Below are 27,382 nucleotides of genomic sequence, written 5' to 3' on the forward strand. Positions count from 1 at the left end.
TTTAAACTGACAGACTGTGTGAGACCGCAGACAATGCATCTGCTAACATAGATATATTAATAATAGTTATGGCATTTCCACCATTATTACATATTCTTATGCACTTCTGTAAATATTTCCCTTCTGTTCACCATATGCTGCATTTTGGCCACTGTCTACAATAAGAAACATACAACTTCCACACATTTCCATGTAGGGTCAGCAAAATCCCATCTTACAGGAATACAACAATATTTGTTGGTACTTTTAATTTGTGTTGTACAACAGAATATGATATTAACACCCCCCAATTCCCTTATCGTTTTTTTTTTTCTTGGTTTCTTCTTGCATTCACTGAGAGGTGGGATCAGACTAGGGGGGATCAGCTGAGGGTCAGATCATCTCAGACCCTCAGCTGAATGTGGGTCTTCATGGATTAAAAACACACATCCAGCCTGTGTATGGAGGGTGTGTATGATTTACTTTTCCCTTTACATATGACTAAACTGTTTTCTAGACACAGAGTTCAAAAGGAGATTCATATCTGTTTCTTACAAAAAATGAAAGGACAAAAGCAGTTTACACTTAAGATCTTATAAATATTTATTTATTTTATTACAGCTTTGATATATGCACATGCAAGCTAAACATACAGAGAACATATAAAGAGGCCAAAGACAGATTGTATTGTTCTAAAGCTCCTTTACAGAATTGTTAATCCGGAAGAGAACAACCTAAAGAAAAATCAGCAGGGATTTGTGTTTAGCTTTCAGCAGAGGGAAAAAAGAACATAAAAATAAATAAAAATGCAACATGACAATTTGATCTTTGCTTTGCATGCCCCATGAACTGTCCGTTTTGCTCCACAAGCTCTGTCAATCTGGATAAACCACACGTCTGCTGGAAGGGTTTGTGTATTTGACGAGCTCCTTCACATCTTCACTGATGGTGAGACAGAGCCAAGGCTTCATCTCCAGATTCCTGCCTCAAAGTGTCTCTGGTGCCCATCCTGGCTGAGCTCTGTTCCGGAGCAGATGCAAAGAGGCAGGCAGAAACCTCCAGACTCAGACATGTGAGCCTGTGGAGCAGAGGAGCTCGTCTTTAGCAAAAGAAAGGCAGAGAACATCGATCTGAGGTTGAGTGGGTAACAGTGGTCATAGCAGCTTTACAAGACACAGTTAGTTCTATTCAAACACATCACTGAAACAAGACAGCTATATTAAATATATCTAAATGTCTGATCTCTAGAAGTGTTTAATGAATATTCATTCAGTCGTCAGATTGCTGAGTCCACAAAGCAACAGTCAGAAAAAATCCCTACATGTTTCTGTGTCGATTCAGTTTGGTCATGCTTTTAAATCATTGTTGGCTGTATCGGAGTCATCGACCCAAACACCTCTCTGCAGAGCTAGAGGGAACCCGAATGCTCTCTGGTTTTCTCTGAAAACAGAGAAAATCTAAACAACTGCAAAAAAACAATGTTTGTTTTTCAACATCATGTTAGGTTTCAACTTTGTTCCTCAATTCTTTAATCTGGGCAGCTTAAACTCAGCTTTTAAAATTAACTTTTGTATTTAAAAATGGTATCAGTAAAAATAGTCACACTTTAAAAAGCTTTTCTCAGTAAGGACTCAGCAGGATGAAGACATCTGTGTTTTTACTAGAGATGCAACATCGACCTGAGAGATACGGCTGTTAGCAACTAGCCAGGCTAACTACTCCAACTATTCACTGTTCAAAGGTAATAAAGACAGTCAGACGTTAAATCTCTTTTTACAGCAATTTCTCCTTCGTACTTATAGCCTGATGCAGCCTCTGCTCTGGATTGCTCACAGCAGGTACGGTGGACCAAAAGGGCCATAATTCAGTGACCAAAATCGTTCTTAAATAATAGTTCATATATGTGACCATTTAAATAAAACAGGCTTGCACACATAAAAAATATCTAACATTTTAATAATTAAAAAAAAAATGAAATAACATAATTAGAATTTTCATTATTTTTATGGTAAAAGTAAAATGAATAATTTTAGAGTTTCTAAGTGGATACAGCACACCATGTATTTACGTATTTATATATTTGTCATCCTGACCCATTAAAGTCAATCAGTTTATGATTGGTCAGAAGTTAAACAAATCAAAGAGCTGATGAATCATTTCATTACAGACTGTAGCAAATCTGTAATTAGGGATGAAATTCAATGATCAAATGATTGAAAGTTTTTGTATTCTATAACTCAGAAATGCACTATATGTTGCATGCAGTCTAATTTAGTGTATGTAATTAGTTTTATTTTAATGATCACATTTGCAATATTCATTTGAATTTATTGGTTGGATGGTGGAAGTTTTGGTCGTCTATTGCCAGAAAGACTAAAGAACACACCTTTTTAATGCAGTTTATATATATTTTTGTAATTTTTAAAGAAAAATCAGAGTTGTTTAACACCAGGCCTGAGCTTTTATAAAAAAAAATGGCCCCCAAAATCTGATTGATGCATCATTCAGATTTCCCACATGCCTCACCAAAAAACCGCCCCCATCTTGAAGTAAAAACTAGAAATATCCTGGATATGTGTTTGGACTTGAGTGGCCCGGCTCCTATCACCTGCTTAGTCTCTGAAAATAAAGAAAGCAGCAGCAGAGTTTGTCCCAGCATTCAGGCAGTGACAGACCAATGTGCCCTGTTCCATCATCTGCTATTTAAACGTCACTAAACCATGAGGACAAGCCATGGTAGTCAATACCTTGTGTACAGGATGGACTCTCTGGTTCAGAGCTCCATCCTGTTTCAAATGACCTTGAAATCGTTTTCATACAGTTTATGTATAGGATAAACATTAGCAGCAAGTTTGAGGTACCAACTTGGAAAAAACTAGAAATGCATATTGAATGATTTGTTACATGGATGATACAGTGGATGTTCTCAGTCACTGTGCTAGGCTGAGAACAGTGGCTACATAACATTCTGACACAGGTGAGGATGCTGCATGCATTCACACTCATCAAACATTAAAAACACTCCTTTTTAAAATCAAAGCAAAACCTCATAGTAAAACCACAAATTGTGGTTAAAACTCGGGGAAGAAAAGAGCATTTACTGATGAATCAAAACCGACAGCCAGAAATCAGCTCAGAGTGATACTGCCACCTGGTGGCTTCAGCAGGCTCCTGCACTGCACTCTGCTCCAGCGGATCAACACACAGTCAGTCCACGTGTTTCCTTCAGAGCCAACACACACAGACTCACAGCTGCACTGAAGATGAAACAGAACAGAGCAAGGCTGCAGAGCATGAGACTCACAGCTTCAGTCATGAACCCAACATTTCACATGTTCTTCCTCCTTCTCCTCCTCCTCCCCCTTTACAGGGAGACAATCTTGCTCTCCACATGGACTTGGTTGAGTGTAGCAGTGCATGTGGAGAGTGTGTGTGGATGTGAATTCAGGGAGCAGTACACACAGGTGATGCACTTCCAGTGTGACGGTCCGGATTTACTTGTGGAATCTGTGTAGGTAAAGGTTGGCGTCGTCAAACAGCGGGTTCTTCACCTCCATCTCTCCTGTCTGAACAACAACACAATTTAATTAACAAGAGACCATGTTTGCTATTTATTGCATGAATAAATATATTTTACTTTGCTTTTTCAAAAAGTGCAGTTTTGTACTCAATTTATTCAGAGAGTAAAATGCAGTTTATATATGTTTAAAAAAATATGTAATACCTGCTTTGGCAACTGATGAAATAAAGTCATCTATTACCAACAACTTCTCATTGTCTACTGTGTTTATTTGGCTCTGATAAATATTATTATATCTGCTTAAAAACAAACACAGTAGCCCACCAGGAAAAAAAAAGATCTATTGCCATCTTCATCTTCCTCCTGCACACTAAGACCACTAAAGGTGTCTTCTTCAGTGTGGGAGTTGAACAGCCTCACACAAACTTTCCCAGTCTCTCTTTGATGTCATTCTCAATAGATACACTTCTCTTAACCATAAAACTGTGCAAATTGAAGTTCCAAAAATAAATTAGCTTAATGGAAACATGCCAACTTTAAACAGAAAACTGCCAGGGAAATGCTTTTATTTATTTATTTTTTACATCACACGAGTTACATGATAAACATTCAAATGCTACCACTGAAGCAACCACAAAAAGAAGACGACAGAAGGTGGTAGGAGGATTTGTATTTTTTCTAACAATGTGCAGCTGGCTCCACCAGCGCTCATCTGATGACTTGCTGGTCGCCACCATAGTTCATTTTCAACCATCAAAGTCCAGACAGCACGTTAAATTGTGTGTTTGCTTACTGGTGCCAGCCCAGGACACTCGTAGACGGTGAAATCTCCATCATTCTCCTCATCTGTCGATGTTCCTGTGTCAGGTGGTCTGAGCTCATCCCTGTGTCTGCATAGGTCAAACACCCAGAGTCATCCAACATGTAACAGAGAAAACACAGACCTGACAAGGCCGAGTGGGCAGGGACAGGAACATGAAGAAACAATGAGGCCCAGCAGGTGACTTACTGCTGCAGGGAAAGCATCTGTTGTTTCTGGTGCTGGTAGTGGTACATCTGGGCACTGTGGGCCAGCTTCTGGTCCCCAGGCTAAAAGACAGCAGAAAGCCAGATCAACAAGCTGTCAAACTATACAGATGACATTTTCTTTACAGGAGCATGTGTCTTTACTGCACATGCTGGTTAAAGGGCGGTGGCCTTATAAATACTTGCTTTATGCCTTTACGTAAGCAGTTGCTGGGGACATGAAGAAACATTAAATCATGTAAGCAATGAAGATCATTCAGAGGTTGAGAAAGTTCGATTGGAGTTATCTTTCCATATCTAGCAGTGGTAAAAAGCGGTTTGAAAGCTACAAAAGAAACTTTTCATAGAAAGAAACAAATAGTTATCTCACTGTCGACATGAGTGCCACTAAGACTTTTTTTGATCATTTGTACAAGCAAATTGACATAAAACACATGAAATTCTAAGCTGCTGGAGCATAATTACACATGTTGCTGTGGAACTTCAGTGTTTTTATCCTCCTTCCCAAGTCCTACTCACAAAGTTTCCAAAGTTTTGGGTTTCACATGCAGGATAGTCCAACTTCTGAGCTTCCAGATATGCATCTCTCACCATTCTGAAACCAGAAATCAAACATTGATGAAACACACTTGGAGCTGACACCCATCTTCTGACACATACAAAGATAGCTAAGCATGCAACAAATTACAGAAGTCTTACCTGACACAGCAGATTCCAGATATGACCAAGACCAGCAAGCATACTGTGATGATCACACTGGTCATAACTGAGAACACATAGCAACAGAAGATGAGAGGGAGGGAATGAGCTGCAGGTCTCTGACTGTCAGAGGAAGACATGATCTCTGGATGCTGCAGCCTCCACACTGAAGACAGCAGTGTGGCAGAACCAAAGGTCTGTAGTGGATCAGCCCAGTCACAAGGCAACACTCACAAAGAACATCTTTGATCTGAGACACACAAGTTGAGCTTGTTGATGTTGTTAATGTTTCTTTAAGTCAAGAGGATGGATGTTTATTGGATGTAGGATTGATCCTGCCTGCCTGCACTGAGGATGGATAATCAGAAGGATTCTGCCTCTTTGCTCTCCTGCATCCATCCTTCTGCTTAAACTCCAACTACCTGCTGAATCAGGAAGGGGATTTCCTAGCAAAGCTCCTAATGAGAATAAAAACTTCATCTCCTTAAGTGACTGTCATTCTGAGCTCTCCTCAGGGTCACAGTCAGTACTTCATGGCTAACAGAGACTTACTGAGAAACACTTGGTCATTGGGGGGGTAGGCGGTGATGCGGGGCTCGCCCAGCCGACCAGGGCTGCAGTTGGTAGTGGAAGGTGCACTTGTAGTGCTGAGTGTGATGCTCAGGCGGGTGGGCTGGTCTGTGGGGGATCCTCTGTGTTTGGAGATCGGCCTGATGAGCTGCTCTGCCTTCATGTCCTGGGAGGGTGGGACTGAGACACATGGAGATGAGCTTGGACCAAATCTAGAAGCAACCATGTTGAGGTGCAGAACTAAAACAGATGAAGACTTTCAGGTACCTGACATCTTGGACTCGGATCTCTGCTCACTGATGATGCCCGACAGGATGTCAATCTCCTCATCCAGCTCAGGGTAAGCCCTCACCTTACCTGCAGCAAAGCAAAGGTTAAAATCAGAAATCAGTTAGTGACTGGGATTAACCCATTTTATGTTTGATTGACCAAATTGCTGATTGGCCACAAACTAAAAATCAGACCTATTTTCCAATCAGAGAACCCATTAACAGATCGCACTGACAGCACTGTTTGGTTTGGAAGTTGTTACAACAGGAAGAACTTCCAAACCAAACATAGTGGTTTATAATTATAAACCATTTAAAAATGAATTAGTACTTAGTACAGAATCAAAGTTTAGCAGACAACAGGAAATTGAATGATGTTCATCCATCCATCCATCCATCCATCCATCCATCCATCCATCCATCCATTTTCTCACACAGTGTGATGTCTCTGTCAAATTAAATTTAGGACTTAGTAAGGCCTTTAGATTCTCCTAATGGTTTAAACCTAAGACAGAATGAATTGTGAAAGAGAACTTGGGTAAATGACTTGAATAAATTACTTATTATGTTACCTATTCAATTAAGTTGATAAAGCTTTATTTAACAAACTGCATTTAAGGGTTTACCAAACTTCATCACCGTTAAAGGTCACCATGCATTCGGTTGGCTGCAGGTATGTTTAGTCACTATATAGTTTTTTACAGGACTACAGCCACACATGGTCTCTAACAGAGTTCTTATGTTGCTTTTATGTCACCTTTAAATGTTTCAGATCATCAAACAAGGTGAGATTCGGGTGAGATTGGCAGATGTGGGGTTTCCTTCTCCAGTGTTCATTAGTCTTTTCTCGTTCACCCGAATCTTTTCCTGATGACCCCTCCCACATCTCCTACATTGTTGGATTACTTCAAGGAAGCGCATTAAGGTGGGCTGAAGCCAAATACCCACAACAGACAGTTTTGCAGAGTTCATTCACTAATTTTATTTCCGACTTCAAACAGACCTTTGGATATGCCGAGTCAAGTTCTGAGATCACCAAGAAGTTATGGAGTTTTAAACAAGGAAATCAATAAGTAGCTGGTTTTGCTATTGACTTTCGCACTTTAGCGCCCTCTTCTGGCTGGAATGATGAGGCTCTTAAAGGTGCTTTCCTCCAAGCTTTAAACAAACCACTAAAGGATGAATTGGCCTATCGTGATGAGCCTGAGACATTGGAGATTTTGATTTCTCAGGCTATTAAGATTGACAACAGGGTCCGAGAACGGTCCCGCTGTAAGAGATGGCCCCTTCCTGTTACTGCACCAATTTTCTTCTCCCATTCTGTCCTCTTCTAACAGCAGTTCAGATCCAGTCACAGAGGAACCCATGCAAATTGGCCGAGCAAGGTTATCACCTGAAGAATGCAGCGCTGTATGAAAACTGGAACTTGCCTATATTGTAGCCAGTTGGGTCACTCTGTGGCTTCCTGTCCTCTGCAATTAAAAGGCAGAGTCCCCCGGTAGGCTCGGAAGTACTGGTGGGTGGAGGTAAGAAATTTGATTCCTGTGTTACACTCGCTTGTGCTCTTGTTGATAATCAGACCCATTTCCAGACCTACGCCCTGGTTGACTCAGGGTAAGAACAAAACCTCCTTGACGAGAACCTGGTAAATCAACTTCAGAATCCTGTTATCCCCCTCTCAGCCCCAATCCAGGTGTCAGCTCTTGATGGAAAGCCATTGCCCAGGTCATAAAACAAGGCCCACTAATCTTTTGGTTTCTGGTAACCTTTGGGAGACTCTTACCTTTTTTATTTCCTTCCCCTCAGAATTCAATTGTCCTCAACTTCTCTTGGCTGTCTCTTCATAACCCTCATATCAATTGGCGAGAGAATAGGGTGGAGTCATGGAGCTCTAGTTGTCTTGCTTCCTGCCTTCAATCTGCTATGGGCCCCTCACGGCCACCATGCCCTGAGGAGCAGGTTAGCCCCTCAGCTCTCTCAAAGGTACCTTCTGAATATCATGATCTGCACAGAGTCTTCAGTAAATCTCGAACATCATCATTACCACCACACAGACCCTACGACTGTACCAACGACCTCTTACCTGGCGCTCCACTCCCCTCCAGGCTTCTCTACAACTTATCCGGACCTGAAAGAGAGAGTATGGATAAATATGCTAACGAATCTATTGCTGCAGGCATAATTCGCTAGTTTTCATCTCCTGTAGGTGCTGGGATTTTCTTTGTGGGCAAGAAGGATGGAACACTCTGTCCTTGCATTGATTATTGTGGTCTCAATCAGATTACAGATAAAAACCAATATCCATTGCCACTCCTCACTGCAGCTTTTGAACCGATACAGGGGGCCACCATGTTCACAAAACTGGATTTAAGAAATGCTTATCACCTCATCAGGATAAGAGAAGGTGATGACTATAAGACGACATTCAAAACCCCCCTAGGACATTTTGAATATTTGGTAATGCCCTTTGGGCTTATGAACGCGCCAGACGTTTTCCAGGGACTTGTTAATGATGTTCTTAGAGACTACCTGAAGCATTTTGTATTTGTGTATCTTGATGACATACTCATATTTTCCAGATCCCTTGAAGGCACAGAAGGCATGTCCAGTTGGTCCTTCAGCGCCTGTTGGAAAATCAATTTTATGTCAAAGCAGACAAATGGGAGTTTCATGCCTCTTCCCTCACCTTCCTTGGGTTTGTCCTTGAGAGCGGGCAGGTGAAGTCAGACCCAGAGAAGATTCAAGCCGTTCTTGACTGGCCCACTCCCTCGTCCTGTAAACAGTTGCAACGGTTTTTGGGTTTTGCCAATTTTTACTGCTGTTTCATAAGGAATTATAGTCAGACTGCCCTACCACTTAGCAGTCTGACATCCATTAAGAAACCATTTGTCTGGTCCTCTGAGGCTGACAAAGCCTTTAATGATCTCAGGAAGAGGTTTTCCACTGCTCCCATTCTCACTCAGTCAAATCCATCCAGACAATTCATTCTGGAGGTTGACGCCTCAGATACTGGTGTTGGGGCTGTCCTCTCTCAAAGTTCCCCCCCAGACAAAAAGCTCCATCCTCGTGCCTTTTTTTCCCATCCTTTATCTCAAGCTGAGAGAAATTATGATGTGGGGGACAAGGAGCTCTTAGCTATCAAATTAGCTTTAGAAATGTGACGACATTGGTTAGAGGGGGCCAAACATCCCTTCAATGTCTGGACTGACCACAAGAATCTGGCCTACCTGCATGAGGCCAAGCGCCTCAACCCAAGACAGTCATTTTGGTCACTTTTTTTCTCTCGTTTCAACTTCATCATTTCGTATAGACCTGGTTCCAAAAATGCTAAACCTGGTCCTCTCTCTAGACAATTCTGCCCAGACCATGAAGAAATCATCGCTAACATTATCCCTCAGTCTTGTGTAGTTGGGGCTCTCTGTTGGGACATCCAAAGGGAGATTCAAGAAGCTCAAAGACTAGAACCAGACCCAGGGTCTGGACCTCCTAACACAATCTATGTTCCTGCCGCAGTCAGATCAAAACTCGTCCATTGGGCTCACACAGCTAAATTCTTCTGTCATCCTGGAATCAATTGCATGCTTGCACTAATTGTCAATACTTCTGGTGGCCTAATCCATATGCCAATGTTAAAAGTTATGTACTTGTTTAGTCTGTGCCAGAAGTAAGGATGCAATCAGCCCCCCAGTGGGCTGCTCCAACCTCTCGCCATCCCAGGACGCCCCTGGTTTCACATAGTTCTCAACTTTGTTACTGGTTTGCCATTTTCTAAGGGTTTGACTACCATCCTCACTCTAATCAACCAGTTTTCAAAGGCTTGTCACCTCATCCCATTACAAAAACTCCCCTCCTCGCAAGAGACTGCTCAGCTCCTCATTGAACATGTTTTTCGTCTTCATGGAACCCCCCTTAAAATCCTGTCTGACCGAGGTCCCCAGTCTGTTTCCAATCGCTGGAAGGAGCTTGGGAGGGCATTGGCGGCCAGGGTGGTGCTCAGTTCTGGTTTTCACCCACAAACAAACGGCCAAACTGAGCGGCTGAATCAGAAACTTGAGGTCTCTCTCTGCTGTGTGTGCACCTCTAACCCCACCTCTTGGAGTTCACAGCTACCCTGGATTGAATATGCTCCTAACTGTCATGTCTCATCAGCTACTGGGTTAACACCATTTGAATCTTCCCTTGGTTACCAGCCACCATTATATCCTTCACAGAAACAAGAACTCTCCGTCACTTCCGCCCAGCACCATCTCCACCGATGCTGGCCCATCTGGGATCAAACCATCACTGCCCTCAACTGCTCTGCATCTCAGAATCGGCACCTAGCTGACAGGAGGAGGATCCCTGCACCTCAATACCAGCCTGGTCAAAAGGTATGGCTCTCTACCAAGGACATAACACTGAAATCTTTTAATAAAAAGCTGTCTCCCAGGTTCATTGGACCCTACGAGATATCCTCAATTCTCAGCCCCACCTCAGTACGTCTCAAGCTCCCTAATGGTTTACGAATCCACTCAGTTTTCCACATCTCTTTGATTAAGACCGTTGTCTCAAGTCCTTTGTGCCCTCCTTCCAAACCCCTGGGACATTGATGGGGGGGGGCCCACATACATGGTACGCTGTATCATGGATATTTGATGTAGTGGTAGAGGTTTCCAGTACCTGGTGGACTGGAGGGTTATGGCCCTGAGGAACAGTGCTGGGTCCCCCGTTCTTTCATCTTTTATCCGCAGTTGCTCCATAATTTTGAGGCTTCTCGTTCATCCTGGTCATCTTGGCCTCCAGGTGGTGGCCGTTGAGGGGGTGGGGGGATATTGTCAAGATCTGGGTTTATGAAAGTGTCTCTCCCATTGGCTCCCTGCTAGGAGCGGCCTGGAGCAAAGCGGCGCACCTGCAGCTTGTTGGGATCATCAGCCAGAGAGGATTTAAGGAGCTGCCAGACCTCACCTCTCCACTGGATGATTACTTCCTCACGGTAGTCTCTAGCTCGCTAGACCTTCTCCTGAGAAACTCTAGTTATTTGTGACCGTCTTGAAAAAACCTGAGCTTGTTGTCTGCTTCCCTCACTCGTTCTCTGTCTCCCATTCCCAGGTACAAGCCAGACCCCAAACTCGTAATCCCACCTGTAGCTCCGAACCTCACCTGCCTGCCCGCTCCAGCCCACAGTTCATTCCTCGGAGAAACTTACCTCGGACCTCCCGATTGGTTGCCTGGATCCAAACTGCTCCTTCCCCCCTCCCATTGAGAAGCCTTCCAGGAGACATAAGCTAATTTCTCCTGCTGTCCGATCAGACATTCTGTCCACCCCTCGCACGGTCATTGACCCATCTCTCCGCTTTCAAACGAACCCCGGATTCGGTCCAAAGGATCACCTGCAAGACACTTGTGATTTTATTTTGTAAATAAATTCTTAACTTACTGTTGCTGCCCTACCTTTAGCAGCCTGAGCAGAATGATGAAGATGTCTTCTCATGTCAACACAGCGGCCATGATGATCCTCCACCAGAGGGTACAGGCAGGGCCCGCAGTGTGAGCTGCCTTGTCGGCAGAAGTGCCGTCCTGCTCGGGCACAGTCCAAACTGCGAGGACATAAGTTAGAACCTGAGGAGGAAGACACAGCACAGGTTGGACATGCTCAAATGTCTCAGGTGCTTAAGTTTTAAATTGCAACAACACAAACAACTGTGCTTTTGTCTATTAAGAATTAGATTAATTTATTTTTGCTAAACTATTAATGTTACAGACCCAAGATTATGCAAATGGTAGAGCTATTGTTATTTATCTGTTGTGCTTAGACCTTCTTCCTTGTCAGTCAGCCTCCTGTTGTGCTTAACTGATTGTTTGGTGAAGGAGTGAAACAGTTTTTCTACCACACAATTAAAGTTTATATTGACATTTTTTGTATGAAGTCAATGAAGAGAATATTTCTATTTAATTTTTTTAAGTAAAGAAAATATTCTTTTTGAAACCAGAAAACTCTCCGTGAGTGCTTTTTATTTTGAGTGAGTTGAAAACCTCCTCCTGAGAAACTACTCTGGCATTTTTTGTTTTTTGGACTTAATTATGATGCAAGAGTAGCCACAATAGCTTTATAATAATGATTCTAGATATTTTTTTTAAGAAACAGCCATTATTTATGCTTTCATTGAACCAACAGTTGAAAAGAAAGTTCTGCACCAACTGTATCACCAGTGTTTAGGGTCTTACAAATTACACCAAGTAGAGTTCAGCATTATGATCAAGCATGCAGAAAAGTATGATTATTTAAAATATACAATAAAAATGTAGGTATTTCCTAAGCAGGAAATGTTTGAAATAATGTGCCAATGTTATTGGATTATTAAACGATTAACTAACTAAATGTTTACCTATGGAAGAGGATTAGGAAAAAAAACCCTCAGAATTCTGACTTTAATCTAAAATAAAACATCAATTGGCGTTAGCCAAATGTTAAGGGGCCCTTATCCTATTCCATGGTTTACCACTTCATGATACTTTTTCACACTTTTATCAGTGAAGTATGACTGTCCAATAGAAATAAAAACCTTTGCTCCCTTCATGAGACTATTTACTTATAAATTATCGGTCTCAACTGATTAAACATAATGAACAGCTTTAAAGTATTGTACATTATTCCTTTGCTCTGGATTTATGAGCAGCAAACGTTAAAAGAATTGTTTCACATTTATTTTTTATCAACCTATTTTTAGCCTGAGTTGGTGCTTCACAACTTGATGATTTATTTACAGTACCTATTAATTTCTCTTATTTTGTATCGGATTGTAAACTCATATTTTACAAAACAAGCAAAGATAAAATGTTTTCATAAAAATGTATTTATTAGAATATCAAACAAGCAGATAGTCAGCCCATATTTGGGGAATTATGAAAAAATATTCCTACAATTTAAGTTGATAAAACATGAGGAGACAGTGGCAGGTCAGCAGGAGAATCATTGGGAGATTCTTTGAAGCTGCATCCAAACCTGGAGCTGTGGCCTCTCCTCCTGAACAGCTGCCTGCCTGGAACAATAAAAAATAAATAATAATGAAGTAAGTTCACACTGCACATAAGAAGCTAGTCGAAAGAAAGTGTATATTTCTTTCTTTCTCTCACTCTCACACACACACACACAAAATAATATGAATTTACAAATTAAAAAAATTCACAAGGGAATATTAGTAATTGGAATTGGAAGAAAACAGTGTGTCAAAGTTTAGAAGATACTAATATCTTCAGAAGTATCGAAATCGCCAGAGAAGATTGTTATATTTTGATACACGTATCAAATGGTAGATATACAAACACAAACACTTCATATTGCACTTTGAGCCACTAAGAACAGGTAACAAGCAGCGGAAAAAGACAGAGTGACTTGATGAGATCAGGTCGCAGTTAGTGGGGAAGTGTGTCAGCCAAGCCTGCAGCTGTCCAGCCATGTTAGTGGAGCTAGGCTGCTCCAAAAGAAACTTCATCTTGGATTAACTAAGTGGATAGATGTAGCTGTAAGGGCTACTTTCTCACCTAAAAACATCTTAAAGCACTTTTTGTGACAAGTTAATAGTGTACTCACTTCTATTTACCGCTGCTGGCGCAGTGCAATGGAGGCCATCTTGTTGACTCAGGTCTGGAGAAGAGACAGGTATGGCTGCTGCCTGCTGTGGAAAGCCCCCAGGCTCTGGCTTTTCAAAATAAAACAATCTGAAATAAAAACTCAGGCTATTCTTCTTGAGTGACCAAATGTCCGTGAAACGATCAAGATTGTCTGTCTGCAGTCTGTATAATGTCTAAATGACTCCTGTGTAAGCGGCAGGGCTGGCCCAAGCCTCCATGGGTTAGGTTAACCCTGAGCAACATGTGGTTTTGGGGCCATGTTAGCAGAGCTATGCTGCTCCAAAAGAAGCCTCAGTTTGGATGAACTAAATCCAAAATAATTATTAGCATTATTTTTGCTAATAATGTGGATTGCTGCAATCAACAGTCAGATGATCAGATCATTCATACACCTGCTATAAACTTATTGCAGCTCTGACAGTGCTGTTTACATTATATTCTATATTTATGTGTCATATAGAATGCATTTATTGGCCAACCAATACTTGCTTGTGAAGCCAATCTTATCCACTGATCTTATCTATCTCAGAAAAGGTTTAAAAATCAGCCACGGTCCTCGTCTGCTCTGCAGTGAGAGGTGTGACTGACCGGCCCACCAGGTCATGTCTGCATGTTTAAAGTTAACAATATTTACCCCACTGTGACTATTGTCACTCTTCTTCCTCTTTCCTTTCTCTCTCCCTGATGGATAAGTCCTTTTTTGTGACATTGTTTTGCTAACTTATCTTCTGCTGGTGCTTTGGAGGTTTGGATGTTCAGCCATTGCAGCTCATATAACTGGTGAAGCTGCACCAGGGGCCCCCAAGAGCAATTAATGTTTTTACTTTTCTTTTTGTCCAAATTTTTGCCCAGGGGCCCTAAGTGGCAGTTTAGTTTGCATATGCTTTGGGTTGGCCCTGGTAAGAGGGGCAGAGAGAACTTCTGAGTCAGGTCACTTGTCTAATTAGTAACAAAGAAAACTGAAACTGAGCACTCCTTTTCTGTTTTTTCCATTTTCATTTTGTGCACAAAATCATAAATTGGATAAGAGTTCGGTTCAGTTCGGGTCCGATTTCTCATCTTGGTTTAATAAATGAAAAAAAACTAGCCTGTTTTTTTTTTCAAATGAAAATAAGAACTGCCTGTCGTGTTCCATGTTTTTCTGTGTGTTTATTTTGAGTTTCCTGTGTCTCCATGTTGTCCTGTCTTGCCCTTGATTACTCCCAGGTGTTTCTTGTTCCCTAATTACCTCCTGTGTATTTAGTGTCTCCTGTGTCTCTGTGTTTTGTCGGGTCCTCGTCGTTTGTCGCGTCATTTCTGTTTGCCTGTTTGTTTGCCAAGTATAATTTCTGTTGCTACCAGTGTGAGCCCTGGCTTCTGCTCAGCTGTGCCACCAGAACTTTATGGACTGTTTGGAGCATGACTTATTATTAAAATTACCATCTTTCACTACAACCTGGGTCTACAGCGTCTGCCTCACCACCTTCACCACCACACTTCATGACACTGCTTGTACAAAGATCCCGATTGACTAAAGACTTTCTTACGCTAAGAGGTGTTGTGTTGAAAGAAAAAGTCAGTAAACTTCACTGTACAGCAAACAAAACTGGTTTATGAAGCTTCCAACAACACAGTAGAATTCAAAAATGGCAGCCCTTCCATCAATCTTCTTGCTACATCAATAAGTCCATGTAGGAGCTATTTCTCTATTTTCAGTTAAATCTTAGAATTTTTTTTTACCCTTTTCTTTTGTGGGCTCTAGTGTCCCTTATATGATAGTAGGCTGACAGGAAACGGGGAAGGTGAGGGGGGGGGAGTCGAACCCGCGACAGCCGCGTCGAGGACTCAAGGCCTCCAAATACAGGTCGCACTAACCACTACGCCACCACGGCACGCCCCAAATCTTAGAATTGTGATTATTTTTATTTACGTGCTTTCTGGTTGATCTATAATTAGATTTTTTGTTTGATTTTAGTTATTTAGAATAAGTTTGCTGACTATAAATTTGTTTAATTAGTTAATTTCAGTTTGGGACATGGGTGTTTCATGAATAAATACATAGGCATTAAGGAGTTCTTTATGCAGATGTGGGGGTCACATGGTTTTTTTAACAGTTACTTTGACAGTCAGTCTATACAGCCAGTCTAGTCACCACTCAGCCAGTCACCTGGTGAGACAATCAAGTAGCCAAACAATACAGCAAGGGCTCCTTTGCTTGTATCATGTTTTACCTGCAACTGTGGAATAAACAAAGAAAGAAACAGAATTTTTGACTTTTGATCTTTTTGGAACTGCATAAGAAAGAAACCCATGGTGCATCAAGTGGCTATTTGAGTTGAATTCACTTTTACTTTAATCACCTTGAAGTCTTAGGGTTTTTTGACAAATAGTCACTACAGTCCACCTGCATACTTATGCCTGCTCAACTTAAGCTGGCCAATCGAACTCCAGCTCTTATCACTGCTTCTTTATCCACCTTATTCCTGGGTGGTTTACTGTGGAAATTATGGGTCTTACTTCCGGAGCCCACCAGAAGTAGCAGTATTTCACTGTAATTTGTAGGGATTTTTTGCTAATCTATATTTATGATAGAAGTTACATCTCTCTTTTCGGTTATTATACAATATTTAGTAAAGCTTGTTTATGGACACACCATATGCTATCAGAGAGCTGCTCAGTACAGAGGATCGTAATTGTGAGTTTAATCACAGGGAGCGACAGAAACATGAGTGTTAAGTTTAGTAACAGAGAATGACTGTGAACGTAAGGATTTAGTTTTTCTGTGTATTAATTTAGGTTTCTGTGTTCAGTTGAGTCCCTGTGTTGTCCTGTCTACCCCTTGATTGCTCCCAGCTGTGTCTCATGTTCCCTGATGTATTCAATCACCTGTGTTCCCTACTCCTTGTCTATACTGTCGTGTCAGCCTGTGTCTCCCCAGAGCCTGTTTTTTTAGTTAATCCAGTTGCTACCAGTTCTGAGTTCCTAGCCTTCTGCTCACCTGTGCTACCTGGATTTTTTTGTATTTTGTATGTCATCATTAAAACCATCATCATTATTACATTGAACCTGGGTCCTCCGCTTCTATCCACACCATTCTACAACCGCACTTCATGACCGTGAGTTAGCAGCGCTGCTAGCAGCTCGTTTCTCTGAAGAACTGACAGTAATAAAGAAGAGAAAAGCAGAGAAGCTGCTCAGAGATCTGAGCTGACGTTCTGCGCCGACAGTGTAAAACACCAGAACTACATAATATTAGCTTGGTGTGATGTGAATTTTATCTTTCGTTTGTATTTAAAAATAATAAAGTTCATGATCTGAGTCTTTATCATTGTGTCTGGGCCAGGAACATTTTTTTATAAGACAAAATAACATATCTGGGTTTATTTAATCCATCTCAACCAGAACCTCGAGGTTCTCCGTTGCTGAGTGTCGCTGCAAATCAGCGGAGAAATGACCGCAGCTGCTGCGCTCCAGACCGTAATATGGAGAATCTCCCCACTGGGCCAGAACCGAACCGAATCACACATTGACTTGTTATAAAGAGCATCTTGAAACTGGAAAGTGTCTGCCCTTGCGGAGCTCAGTAACTGTTGTGCTGTTCATGGTTGCACTTTAATAATCAGACCACGTTTAATTAGTGGCAGAAACAGGTGTGTCTTGAACGGCTCCCAAAACAAAAGCGGTAGTTCAGGAAACAAAAAGAATTTGGCTAAAAATTCTAAATTTGAACAGGGAACCCAAAATGCTTTTATGTGTGCTCATTTCATTGTGTGAATAAAAAGCCATCCGAAGTACAGGGGTTGGACAATGAAACTGAAACACCTGGTTTTAGACCACAATAACTTATTAGTATGGTGTAGGGCCTCCTTTTGCGGCCAATACAGCGTCAATTCGTCTTGGGAATGACATATACAAGTCCTGCACAGTGGTCAGAGGGATTTTAAGCCATTCTTCTTGCAGGATAGTGGCCAGGTCACGACGTGATGCTGGTGGAGGAAAATGTTTCCTGACTCGCTCCTCCAAAAACCCCCAAAGTGGCTCAATAATATTTAGATCTGGTGACTGTGCAGGCCATGGGAGATGTTCAACTTCACTTTCATGTTCATCAAACCAATCTTTCACCAGTCTTGCTGTGTGTATTGGTGCATTGTCATCCTGATACAATGTTTGAACCATTGGATGCACATGGTCCTCCAGAATGGTTTGGTAGTCCTTGGCAGTGCCCATCTAGCACAAGTATAGGGCCAAGGGAATGCCATGATATGGCAGCCCGAACCATCACTGATCCACCCCCATGCTTCACTCTGGGCATGCAACAGTCTGGGTGGTACGCCTCTTTGGGGCTTCTCCACACCGTAACTCTCCCGGATGTGGGGAAAACAGTAAAGGTGGACTCATCAGAGAACAATACATGTTTCACATTGTCCACAGCCCAAGATTTGCGCTCCTTGCACCATTGAAACCGACGTTTGGCATTGGCACGAGTGACCAAAGGTTTGGCTATACCAGCCCGGCCATGTATATTGACCCTGTGGAGCTCCCGACGGACAGTTTTGGTGGAAACAGGAGAGTTGAGGTGCACATTTAATTCTGCCGTGATTTGGGTAGTCGTGGTTTTATGTTTTTTGGATACAATCCGGGTTAGCACCCGAACATCCCTTTCAGACAGCTTCCTCTTGCGTCCACAGTTAATCCTGTTGGATGTGGTTCGTCCTTCTTGGTGGTATGCTGACATTACCCTGGATACCGTGGCTCTTGATACATCACAAAGACTTGCTGTCTTGGTCACAGATCCGCCAGCAAGACGTGCACCAACAATTTGTCCTCTTTTGAACTCTGGTATGTCACCCATAATGTTGTGTGCATTGCAATATTTTGAGCAAAACTGGGTTCTTACCCTGCTAATTGGACATTCACACTCTGCTCTTATTGGTTCAATGTGCAATTAATGAAGATTGGCCACCAGGCTGGTCCAATTTAGCCATGAAACCTCCCACACTAAAATGAGAGGTGTTTCAGTTTCATTGTCCAACCCCTGTAACGGAGTCAGTGAAGTAGCTAACTATGCTAGTGCAGGTTATTTGTGGCCATTTCTTCAAGTCGCCATGCCTCCCCGCATTAGCTGTAGGTAGCGGTAAAACAATATTGCCACATGTAAGCTGTAATAGCTGGAGTTCCTACATTCTTTATAGCCTGAAACCTCTGATGAAAGCCGGTTAGCGAGTTGCTAACATGTAAACAAATGGCTGTTTGCGGTGGAAATCGCAAAGCCTCATGGGGGCTCGGATTAAGGTGGATAGAAGGGTTTGAGGCGGGCCTCCTCCTCAGCAGGTTCCTTAGATGGCAGCTACAATGACAAACCCACAAGATAAACATTTCACACAAAGGTTCATTTACACACTCTAGAATTCAAAACATTAAAGAAAAATGTATTGCATCTTAACACCTGCTGATTCTGATTTTGGCTGATACTTATTTTTTTTGTCTGAAATGTTGCTAAATATAACAAGAAAGTTGCTGAGTTGGCAACAATGAGGCGACTGTTGTTAACTGCAAGCAGGTTTGTCAGTCAGACAGCAGAGCAATAAAAGACTGTGGTTCATTTTCAGACTTTTGCCAAGGTAGATAGGATCGGTGGATAAACTTGACTTTATATGTAAATGTTGGCTGATCAAAGATCTCCCAAAAATAAGAAAATCAGGCCAATTTATTGCCTGGCCGATTTATCTGTACATTCCAATATGCTGTTATATGTTTTTATAGAACTTGTTCTGGTGTCACTGAACACACTGTCCAGATAGCAGCAGGGGTGTGAGGCTGAAGTGGACTGAACAGGTTCTGGAGGTGCTCCAGCCACATCATTTTCGGTCTGCCATCAATATTAACCCCTTTGCTTTAGTTTCCTCATTAAGATCACTCCCAGCTCCACAGGAAACCTGGACATGGGTTGCTATGACAACTGCCATGGCAACTGAGGGCAGTGACATCATCAGAGGGAGGTGACTCACTGCAAGAATACACAAATCTTGAATGGTTTGTCTCAAGCAGGAATTTCACATTAAAAGGCAGGCACCAGAACAAGTGTCATGTAGCTGCTCTTCACAAATACACGGCAGGAAAATAGATGTTAGAGTTGCTGCATGTTGGGGTGCTGTGGTCGGCCTGGCGACCTTTGCCTCATGTCTTCTCCCTCTCTCATTACTCACTTTAATTTCTAACCATTCTCAAATGAAGACAGCCTGACCCAAAAAAGCCTTTTAAAAAATTGTTGCTGCATGTCTTGTAGCTGAAAGACATGCAAGACATGTCAAACTTTGAAACATGAGAGATTCAACAGCATTTTGATGAAAAGTGAACTGAACCCACTAATCTATGAAAAGCTTTATCGCAGGATGTTGCCGAGCAGAAGATTGTTCATGTAACAATAGGGATGAGTTCTGGACCAGAGAGTCCAACCCAACTCTCCAGTCGTTTCAGGAATATGCCATGGTCAACAGGGTCAAAAGCTGCATTGAGGTCTAACAACCACCGCTGTATTTCTTCCACAGTCTGTGTTTATATGGATATCATTAAACACTTTGACTAGGCCAGTCTCTGTGCTGTGGTGACAGACTGTAAGACGTCAAAGCAGTTGGTTATCATTAGGAAGCCATTTAACTGTTCAAACAGCTTTTTCAATAACTTTGCTGATGAATGGGAGGTTGGAGATCGGCCTGTAATTCTGCAGTAGTGATTTGTCCAGATTGTTCTTTTTTATCAGTGGTTTGACACCTGCTGATTTTAAAGCCTGAAGGAAAACACCTGATGAGAGTGACGAGTTTACTATTTGGACCAGAACATTAGCAATGACAGACAGGAACTTCTTAAAGAAATGTGTAGGTAGGATATCCAGACAGCATTAACTTGAGCTTAATTGACTTATAATTTCTTCTAGGTTTTTAGAGTTAAGTATGCCCCTTTTACACCGGCTCGGCTCGGCTCTACTCAGCTTGCTTTGCAAGTGTTTCCACTGGCTGCTGTATTACTTCATAGGGCTATTTTGTCCCTATATTTTTAGTCTAATTGCACTCTCTTTTTATTAAATCTTGCTAAATAGATGTTGGTAGCAAGATGTGAGGTTGAAGCTGTGTAATAGCCGTGTAATATTAGTGTACATTAATCATATCCTATCATTTCAGGAGCACAGTGACCTGTGCAGTTCGGTGGACACATTGTGGCTGTGCTGCATCTGATAAAGACTGTCATACAATGGATTAATACGCAAAAAAGAGTTGCGGTGATCAGTATTTGTAGATTTTTGTGTTTAATTTAATTCCAATAAAAACCTGTTTTCCATGTGTTTTATTCTTACAAACACTTTTGTAATTAATTTTTTTTTTAAATGTAAGATATTCTAATAAAAGGATTGGTGCATACATCTGCCATAGCTTTTGATTTTAAATGGGTAGAATATTCAGATGAAGTGATCTTCTTGTGGTTTCGTCGTGTATATAAATTGTTCCTATGCTATGCTAAGCATGACTCTTCAGCTTCCACTTCAGTCCTGTCACTCAAATAATATTATCCAATATATTTAACATTAACACAACCTGCTGTAGTTTTCGGTTTGTAAACATAATGGTAGCAGTTTTGGACGCGTAGCACCGACAGATAGACTTAGCTATCTATCCGTGCTATGGTAGGAAAATCTGATGAGGCAGCACTGATAGTCAAAACACCAGATCTGTGGAAACGCATTCACTCCGAGCAGAACCGGGCCGGGCCGAGCTGAGCTGCTGAAGTAGAGCAGGTGGAAAAGGGGCAGTGGTTGAAATTGGGTCATTTTTCTGCATTTTTATGTTTGAGCATAGCATTGGTGCTGGATTTAGTGTGGGTTTGCAGATTAAACTTCTGGTTTTTTAAATTTTCTCTTTCAAAAAAGCTGGCAAATCAGTTGCAGGCTGCATTAGATTGAAATTCAAGCGGTAACATCACTGGAGGGTTTGTGAGCCTGTCAACTGTTGCTCAAGCTTTGTTATTGTTTTTACTTATGATATCTGCAAAGAACGTTTCCCTGGCATGTTTTAGTGTTGAGTGATAGCTACGCAGTCTATCGTAGATTTCTTAATAAATGTGAAGTTGAGTCTTACACCATTTACGTTCGGCCCTATGGCAAAGTTGTCTAGCAGATCTACCTGTTTGTGCATTTCTCCATGGAGACTCGCTCCTCCCAGACACAACCTTTGCTTTAATGGGGGCAATAGAATCAATGATATCTGAAAATTTACAAAGGAGAATATCTACTACGTCTAGTTAAGAATATATTTCTAAAGCAGTGAAGAAAAAAAATCAAGTCTGAGCACAGAGCAGACAAAAGAAGAAAACGCCAATGTGACACAAGTGAAAATACAACATAGGTTTTATAAAGCAGAAGCAGACATATTGATCAGCAGTTAAATTTCCCTTCAGCAGGTTTCTCCTCTCCAGACAGTACTGATCTGTGCTTTGTGTCTTTTTAGGTCAGCTGTAAGACAGAAATTTGCTCCGCTGTATTTTACTCAAAACAAGCATCATTGACTCTGCATTTGATTTGACTCACAGTCTTATTTATCTTATATATTTCGGAGCTCATTTAAATTGGTGTACAGTATTTCAACGATAACAGTTTGAGGTCTCATTTTCAAGGTTGTCATTACAAAACAAATATAATAATAATAATAATAATAATAATAATAATAATAATAATAATAATAATATATACAAAACATTTAAACACAGAAACCACAACCACGCATACTTGATACTTCTCCCTAATCTAGCCAGTTTAGGGAGACAGGTTTATCACAGTAAACCTGTACATATAAGTTAACAAGTCCAAAATAAATGAGCCTTTGTGAGTATTGAAAGCAGGTGCAAGGTATTTAAAATCAGTAAGAATAGAAAATTTCTGGACAGACATGGTAGATCTAAGTGAGAGAGGCAGGTTATTCCAATCTGATGGAGCTTAAGCTGAATTGCATGACGATTAATTTCTTTCAAAATTCTTGATGTAAAAAAAAACGTTTTTCTCTGACTACATTGTGAACTGATCTGCATAATCAAGAATTGGCAGAATCAGTTGTGTAACAACTCTTTTACAAACTGAAAGGGAGAAACATTTATCAGAAACAATTAAGTGACTTTAGGTATAAAGGACAATCGTGAGTCAAGCCAAAGGACTAAATATTTAAATTCATCACCTTTTCATAATGTTGTTCTTGCTAGGAAATGAATATACCACCTGCTTAAAGGAACAGGTGGTATATTCATTTGGTTGAATCCAAAATAACATAGAATATAATTATTCTTATACTGAAAAAACTTATTTGGAGAAAACCACTTTTGGACTAGATTAAATTTGGATTGTAAAAAAATAATAAAATCATGAGATGTCAGAAATGGAGACGTAAATCATCTGCATATAAGTCAGAAACAGATTTGTGAATGATCATTAAAGAAGATGGATAATACCAAAAGACCTAGTGATGAAACTTGAGGTACCCCTTTTTCAATTATCTTGAAGTCAGACTGGCTGTCCTGGAAGGAAGTACACTGACATCTAGATTGACTAAAAGAGTTCAAAAATAAAGAATCGTATAGAGACTGAGAGAATTGATCTAAAGTTAGATAGTGACCAACCATGTCAAATGCTTTGGCCAGGTCAATGAACATTGCAACTGCAAATATCCTGCTATTTGCAGTTGCTATACTGATTGGATGTTATGATTAAGAAGAGCAGTGATTATTATTTGTTTTAAAGGTTTTATTGGCTCTAGTGGCCTTTGTTTGAAAGGACCCAACAGGAAGATGGGTAATGAGAGAGGGGGAAGACATGCAGCAAAGGTCATCAGGTTGGGACTTGAACCTGTGACAGCCATGTCAAGAACTAAGGCCTTGTTGCATAGGTTGTGCTTTACTGTACCACCACAGCAGCTAGAAGAGTAGTGATTGTTGCATAATTTGGCCTCAATCCCCATTGGTCTGGAGATAAGTTATACTCATCTACATATTTAGATAGTTGATGATTGTTGGTTTTTTTGCTATGCAGTATTATGTATTTTCCAGGCTCAGTTTGTGATTGGCTATACATTTCATTTACCTGACTGAGACAGTCCAACATGTTGAATATCCTGATTTTAGACTGGAGTGGTTCCAATGACCCTTTGAGTGGACTAAATCACTCTCAACACAACAACACATGGCAGAATATCTCTTACAATTATCTTAAGAGCCTCCCCCTCCTTAAGATTCTCAGAAGGGGGAAATTGGATTAAAAATCTTGTCTTGTGAATTAGGCATTGTGACGACCCCTCCACTTTAAATGAGGGGGTTCGTCCCTTTACATTAGTTGTTCTTTATTTTCAAGGCATACTGGAAGTAGTGTCATCCAGGATCCGCTTGGGCCCCGTGTTTCCTGGCTATATAAGAACCGTGCTCCTATTTGTCAGGGGGTCTGGTGGAGCTCGCTTGGGGCTGAGCTGACTTCTCCACCCGGCTCCGCTTTTCAGGCTGGCTCTTGCCTGTCTTGTCTGCCCACCCCGACTTTGCTTGGACCATTGGCCACAGGGGCCGCCTGCTTATTTGTCTTAGTTTTCTTTTATGTTTGGGGCTCAATAAAGACCGTAATTATTGTTGAAGTCCGTGTCTCCCTGTTTATTGTTAGGGCTCAACGAGCCAGGTCGTAACAGGCATCAATGTCCACACTGTTGAACAGGACACATAAAAAGCAATAATAGCCATTCAGTTACCTAAAGAAAAACTACAAAGAAGAAATAAACATTTTTATAATAATTTCCATTATTATCACAATACTACCACAAAATAGTTGAAGGAAACCCCACATACCTACCACTGAAGAGGTCTTGAAAAGAAATGCCCAGTCTCCATTACAAAGACATGGTGACATCACACTCAAGCTCTTCAGTTGACACAGGAATGTGTTCCAGAAAGCAGCCAGATGATGGTCAAAGCCCCCACCCCCAACTGATAACAGAGCCCTACACAGGTCCTGCATGATGAAAACATCTCCTCCTGGCCATTCCCTAAGCCCCTCTGTTTCCTTTCTCATTCCTAGCAGGAACTCTGTCATACTTTCTTCTTGGCACAAATAAGACTCACGTCACAAGGAGAGACAGCCACCATGGCACCAGCTTGGGAACGGCCATTGGTTGTGACAGCATACTTAGAGGCCCAAAAGCTCCATAACTGAAAAGGTTCCGTACTGACATTTCTCTGATAGACTCATTTGACCATTTTTTATATGGTACTTTAACTCTCCAGTCATCCTCTGATGATGGGGCAGTAATAAGAATACCACCATAAAATCTTCTACTGAAACATTTCTGTTCTCAACTTCAGGCATGCTTTAAATGTTCTGATACTGTCTATTAATATTTTTCTTACACTAACAAATTTCACAGTTGCTTGTCCTCTCCATGGAGTGCAATTTAAACTCACAAAGCTCAATTATGTCCTCCAAAACTAAGAAACCAAGAGCAATTTATGAATAATTTGATGAAGTCGTCAACTGTATTAGCTTGATTTGGCTACAGAATACTCCTTTAATCTAGTGGCTGAACATGAAAAACAAATATGTGGATCAATTTTTGCTTGATTTGTGTGAGGTGTTAGAGATTTTTTGGTATTATCATTTTATTTTCTTACTCTAGTTCACCTTAAGTCTATAGATCTTTGTGAGTTTCTGTTTAAAGTGTTCTCTTCTTTAAATGACCTGGAGGTCACTACTGTCTGTTATACTTTACGAGAAATAGATAACACTGAGTTTCTCAGACCTTAAATCCTTTTACAAGAATACCTCCTAATTTAGTAACTACCTGTGAACAGTCGTATTTTGTTTTCTTGACAGTATTGACCGAGATTTGAACCGGGCTCAGACCTTTGATCAGATATCACATCTGGAGCTGGGTTGCTAGATGTTTGAGTTAGAAGCTTTACGACCTCTGTTGTTTTTCCTGACTGCCCCTTGCCTGTTCTTCTTTGACAATAAAAACAGGAGTTTTTGTGAGGGCAGGTCAGAACGCTCTGTGGATTCTTCGGAGGAAGAGTTCTCAGAGCCTTCCCTTTTGCAAAAGCTCCACGTAAAATTCATATACGTTGTCTGTGGTTCTTTCTTTTATTTAGGTTCAAAAGGAAAATACCTATCATGAGGAACACTTAACTGCCACTCTAAAGGACAAGGAAAACAATTTAACATGGTATTTTCACATATATATATATATATATATATATATATATATATATATATATATATATATATATATATATATATATATATATTTTGTCAAAAAACAAAATAAAACAACAAAATATAAACTTTATTCAACGCTGACCAGCTGGACAGGAATGAAAGCCAGCAGCTAAAGTGTAGCCTACTGTAGACTGAAGATAGTATCCAAATACGATGGAGCCATATCAGTGTAACGGACACACTGACCTCAGTAATCTACAGCAGCATAGCAGCATTCAGAAAGCTCTCAGGATATCTCGCCTAGCTCTGACACCACCCAGCAGCCCCGACGGCTCTTTCTTACCTGTTAGGCAGGTACTGAGGGCCAACAGGGCCGCAAACACCGCAGTTCTGCCGAGCATCGGAGTCCGCATCCAGGCCACAGCTCCAGCGGCGCGCGAGGATCGAAGTACAGAATAGGCGGAGGAAGAGGAGGAGAAGGAGGGAGAAGAGGAGGAAGATCTTGCGGAGCGGAGTCGGTGTGGATCATCCCTCCATCCCCTGGCGCCTAAGGGAGGGAGAACCTCTGTCGAGCGTAGGAAACAGGAGCAAATCGGAGCGGGTCTGTTGTGTTGCGGATCTATCTGATCATCTTGACTCTTCTTCTGCTGCTGCCACTGAGCTCTGGTAAAAGATCAGAAGCGTGTGACGCAAAGACGCTGCTTCCTCTACCGCCCACAGGTAGCTGAATACAGATATCTCATGTTCACACATACTGACAGGATAAAAGTAGTTACTTACTGCAGACAGAACAGCTAAATAATTAGTTGAAACAGTCTTTATTGGAAAGTTTGGTCCAAAATGTAAAATGTAAAAGTGAACCGTCTGTAATTGGTGCAACCTGGCTACGTAATAGTTCAGAATGACTGGGCATTCTGACAAGTATTTAGTAAAATGAGCTGACATGTTGCAGTAGTAAAAGAAAAAGTCTGGTAAAGTTAAATGCCCCGGTTAATGTTATTTTCTTTCTCTCTCTGTCTGTCTCTCTCTCTCTCTATGTATATATAGACCCTGGTGAAAAATTAATGTACTAAGTATGTTAAATTTGAACATACTTGAGCTCAAGTTCACTTGGGAACAACTAACTTTGTGCTTAGTTTACTTTAATAGAATTTAAATTGTATTAAAGCACAATTTAAAGTGTACTAAGCATACTTCAACATACTTTTTTTTGGACAATATTTTGCTTTTTATGTAATATAAACATGCTTGATTAGTATATTTTGAGTGTACTATTTTTGTGATTGAATTACATTTAAACTATATTTAGAATGTATTTTCAGTATATTGGCATTACATATTTTATATATTAGTAGTGTGATTACAGTATGCTACAGTTACACTATTGGTTTATTATAATTGTTACTTAAGTACACTTTTTAGTTACTTAATGTCTTTTATCATTTTGCTTTGCCACTTTGTACATTACATGCTTCATACACACTACAGTACTGCAAACATATT

The 27,382-nt window shown here is 41.0% G+C and overlaps 1 protein-coding gene across 2 annotated transcripts; it reads right to left on the bottom strand.

Annotated features, from left to right (window-relative positions):
• Positions 1-557: 557 nt before the first annotated feature.
• Positions 558-26,577, bottom strand: LOC114155173 (neural proliferation differentiation and control protein 1). 2 transcript variants are annotated; one of them, XM_028034955.1, is made up of 10 exons: positions 26,223-26,576; positions 11,494-11,661; positions 6,062-6,151; positions 5,777-5,974; positions 5,225-5,291; positions 5,045-5,120; positions 4,509-4,588; positions 4,293-4,389; positions 3,478-3,545; positions 558-1,057 (listed from the first exon to the last, which is right to left on the bottom strand). In XM_028034955.1, exons 1-10 carry the CDS (start codon positions 26,290-26,292, stop codon positions 919-921), a joined length of 1,053 nt encoding a protein of 350 aa, XP_027890756.1. In that variant the 5' UTR covers positions 26,293-26,576; the 3' UTR covers positions 558-918. The 2 variants fall into 2 exon arrangements, with proteins under 2 accessions (XP_027890756.1, XP_027890757.1); XM_028034956.1 differs by having other exon boundaries at positions 896-1,057; positions 3,442-3,545; positions 26,223-26,577.
• Positions 26,578-27,382: the final 805 nt, after the last annotated feature.

This window comes from Xiphophorus couchianus, chromosome 12, assembly GCF_001444195.1.
Source record: "Xiphophorus couchianus chromosome 12, X_couchianus-1.0, whole genome shotgun sequence".
In the NCBI taxonomy this organism is placed as follows: Eukaryota; Metazoa; Chordata; class Actinopteri; order Cyprinodontiformes; family Poeciliidae; genus Xiphophorus; species Xiphophorus couchianus.

Coding starts and splice junctions, on each gene's coding strand:
- LOC114155173 (XM_028034955.1), bottom strand. CDS start 26,292: ATGCGGACTCCGATGCTCGGCAGAACTGCGGTGTTTGCGGCCCTGTTG. Junction 5,121..5,224: donor TCTGGAATCTGCTGTGTCAG/GTAAGACTTCTG, acceptor TTCTGGTTTCAG/AATGGTGAGAGATGCATATC. Junction 4,589..5,044: donor CCCAAAACTTTGGAAACTTT/GTGAGTAGGACT, acceptor GCTGTCTTTTAG/CCTGGGGACCAGAAGCTGGC.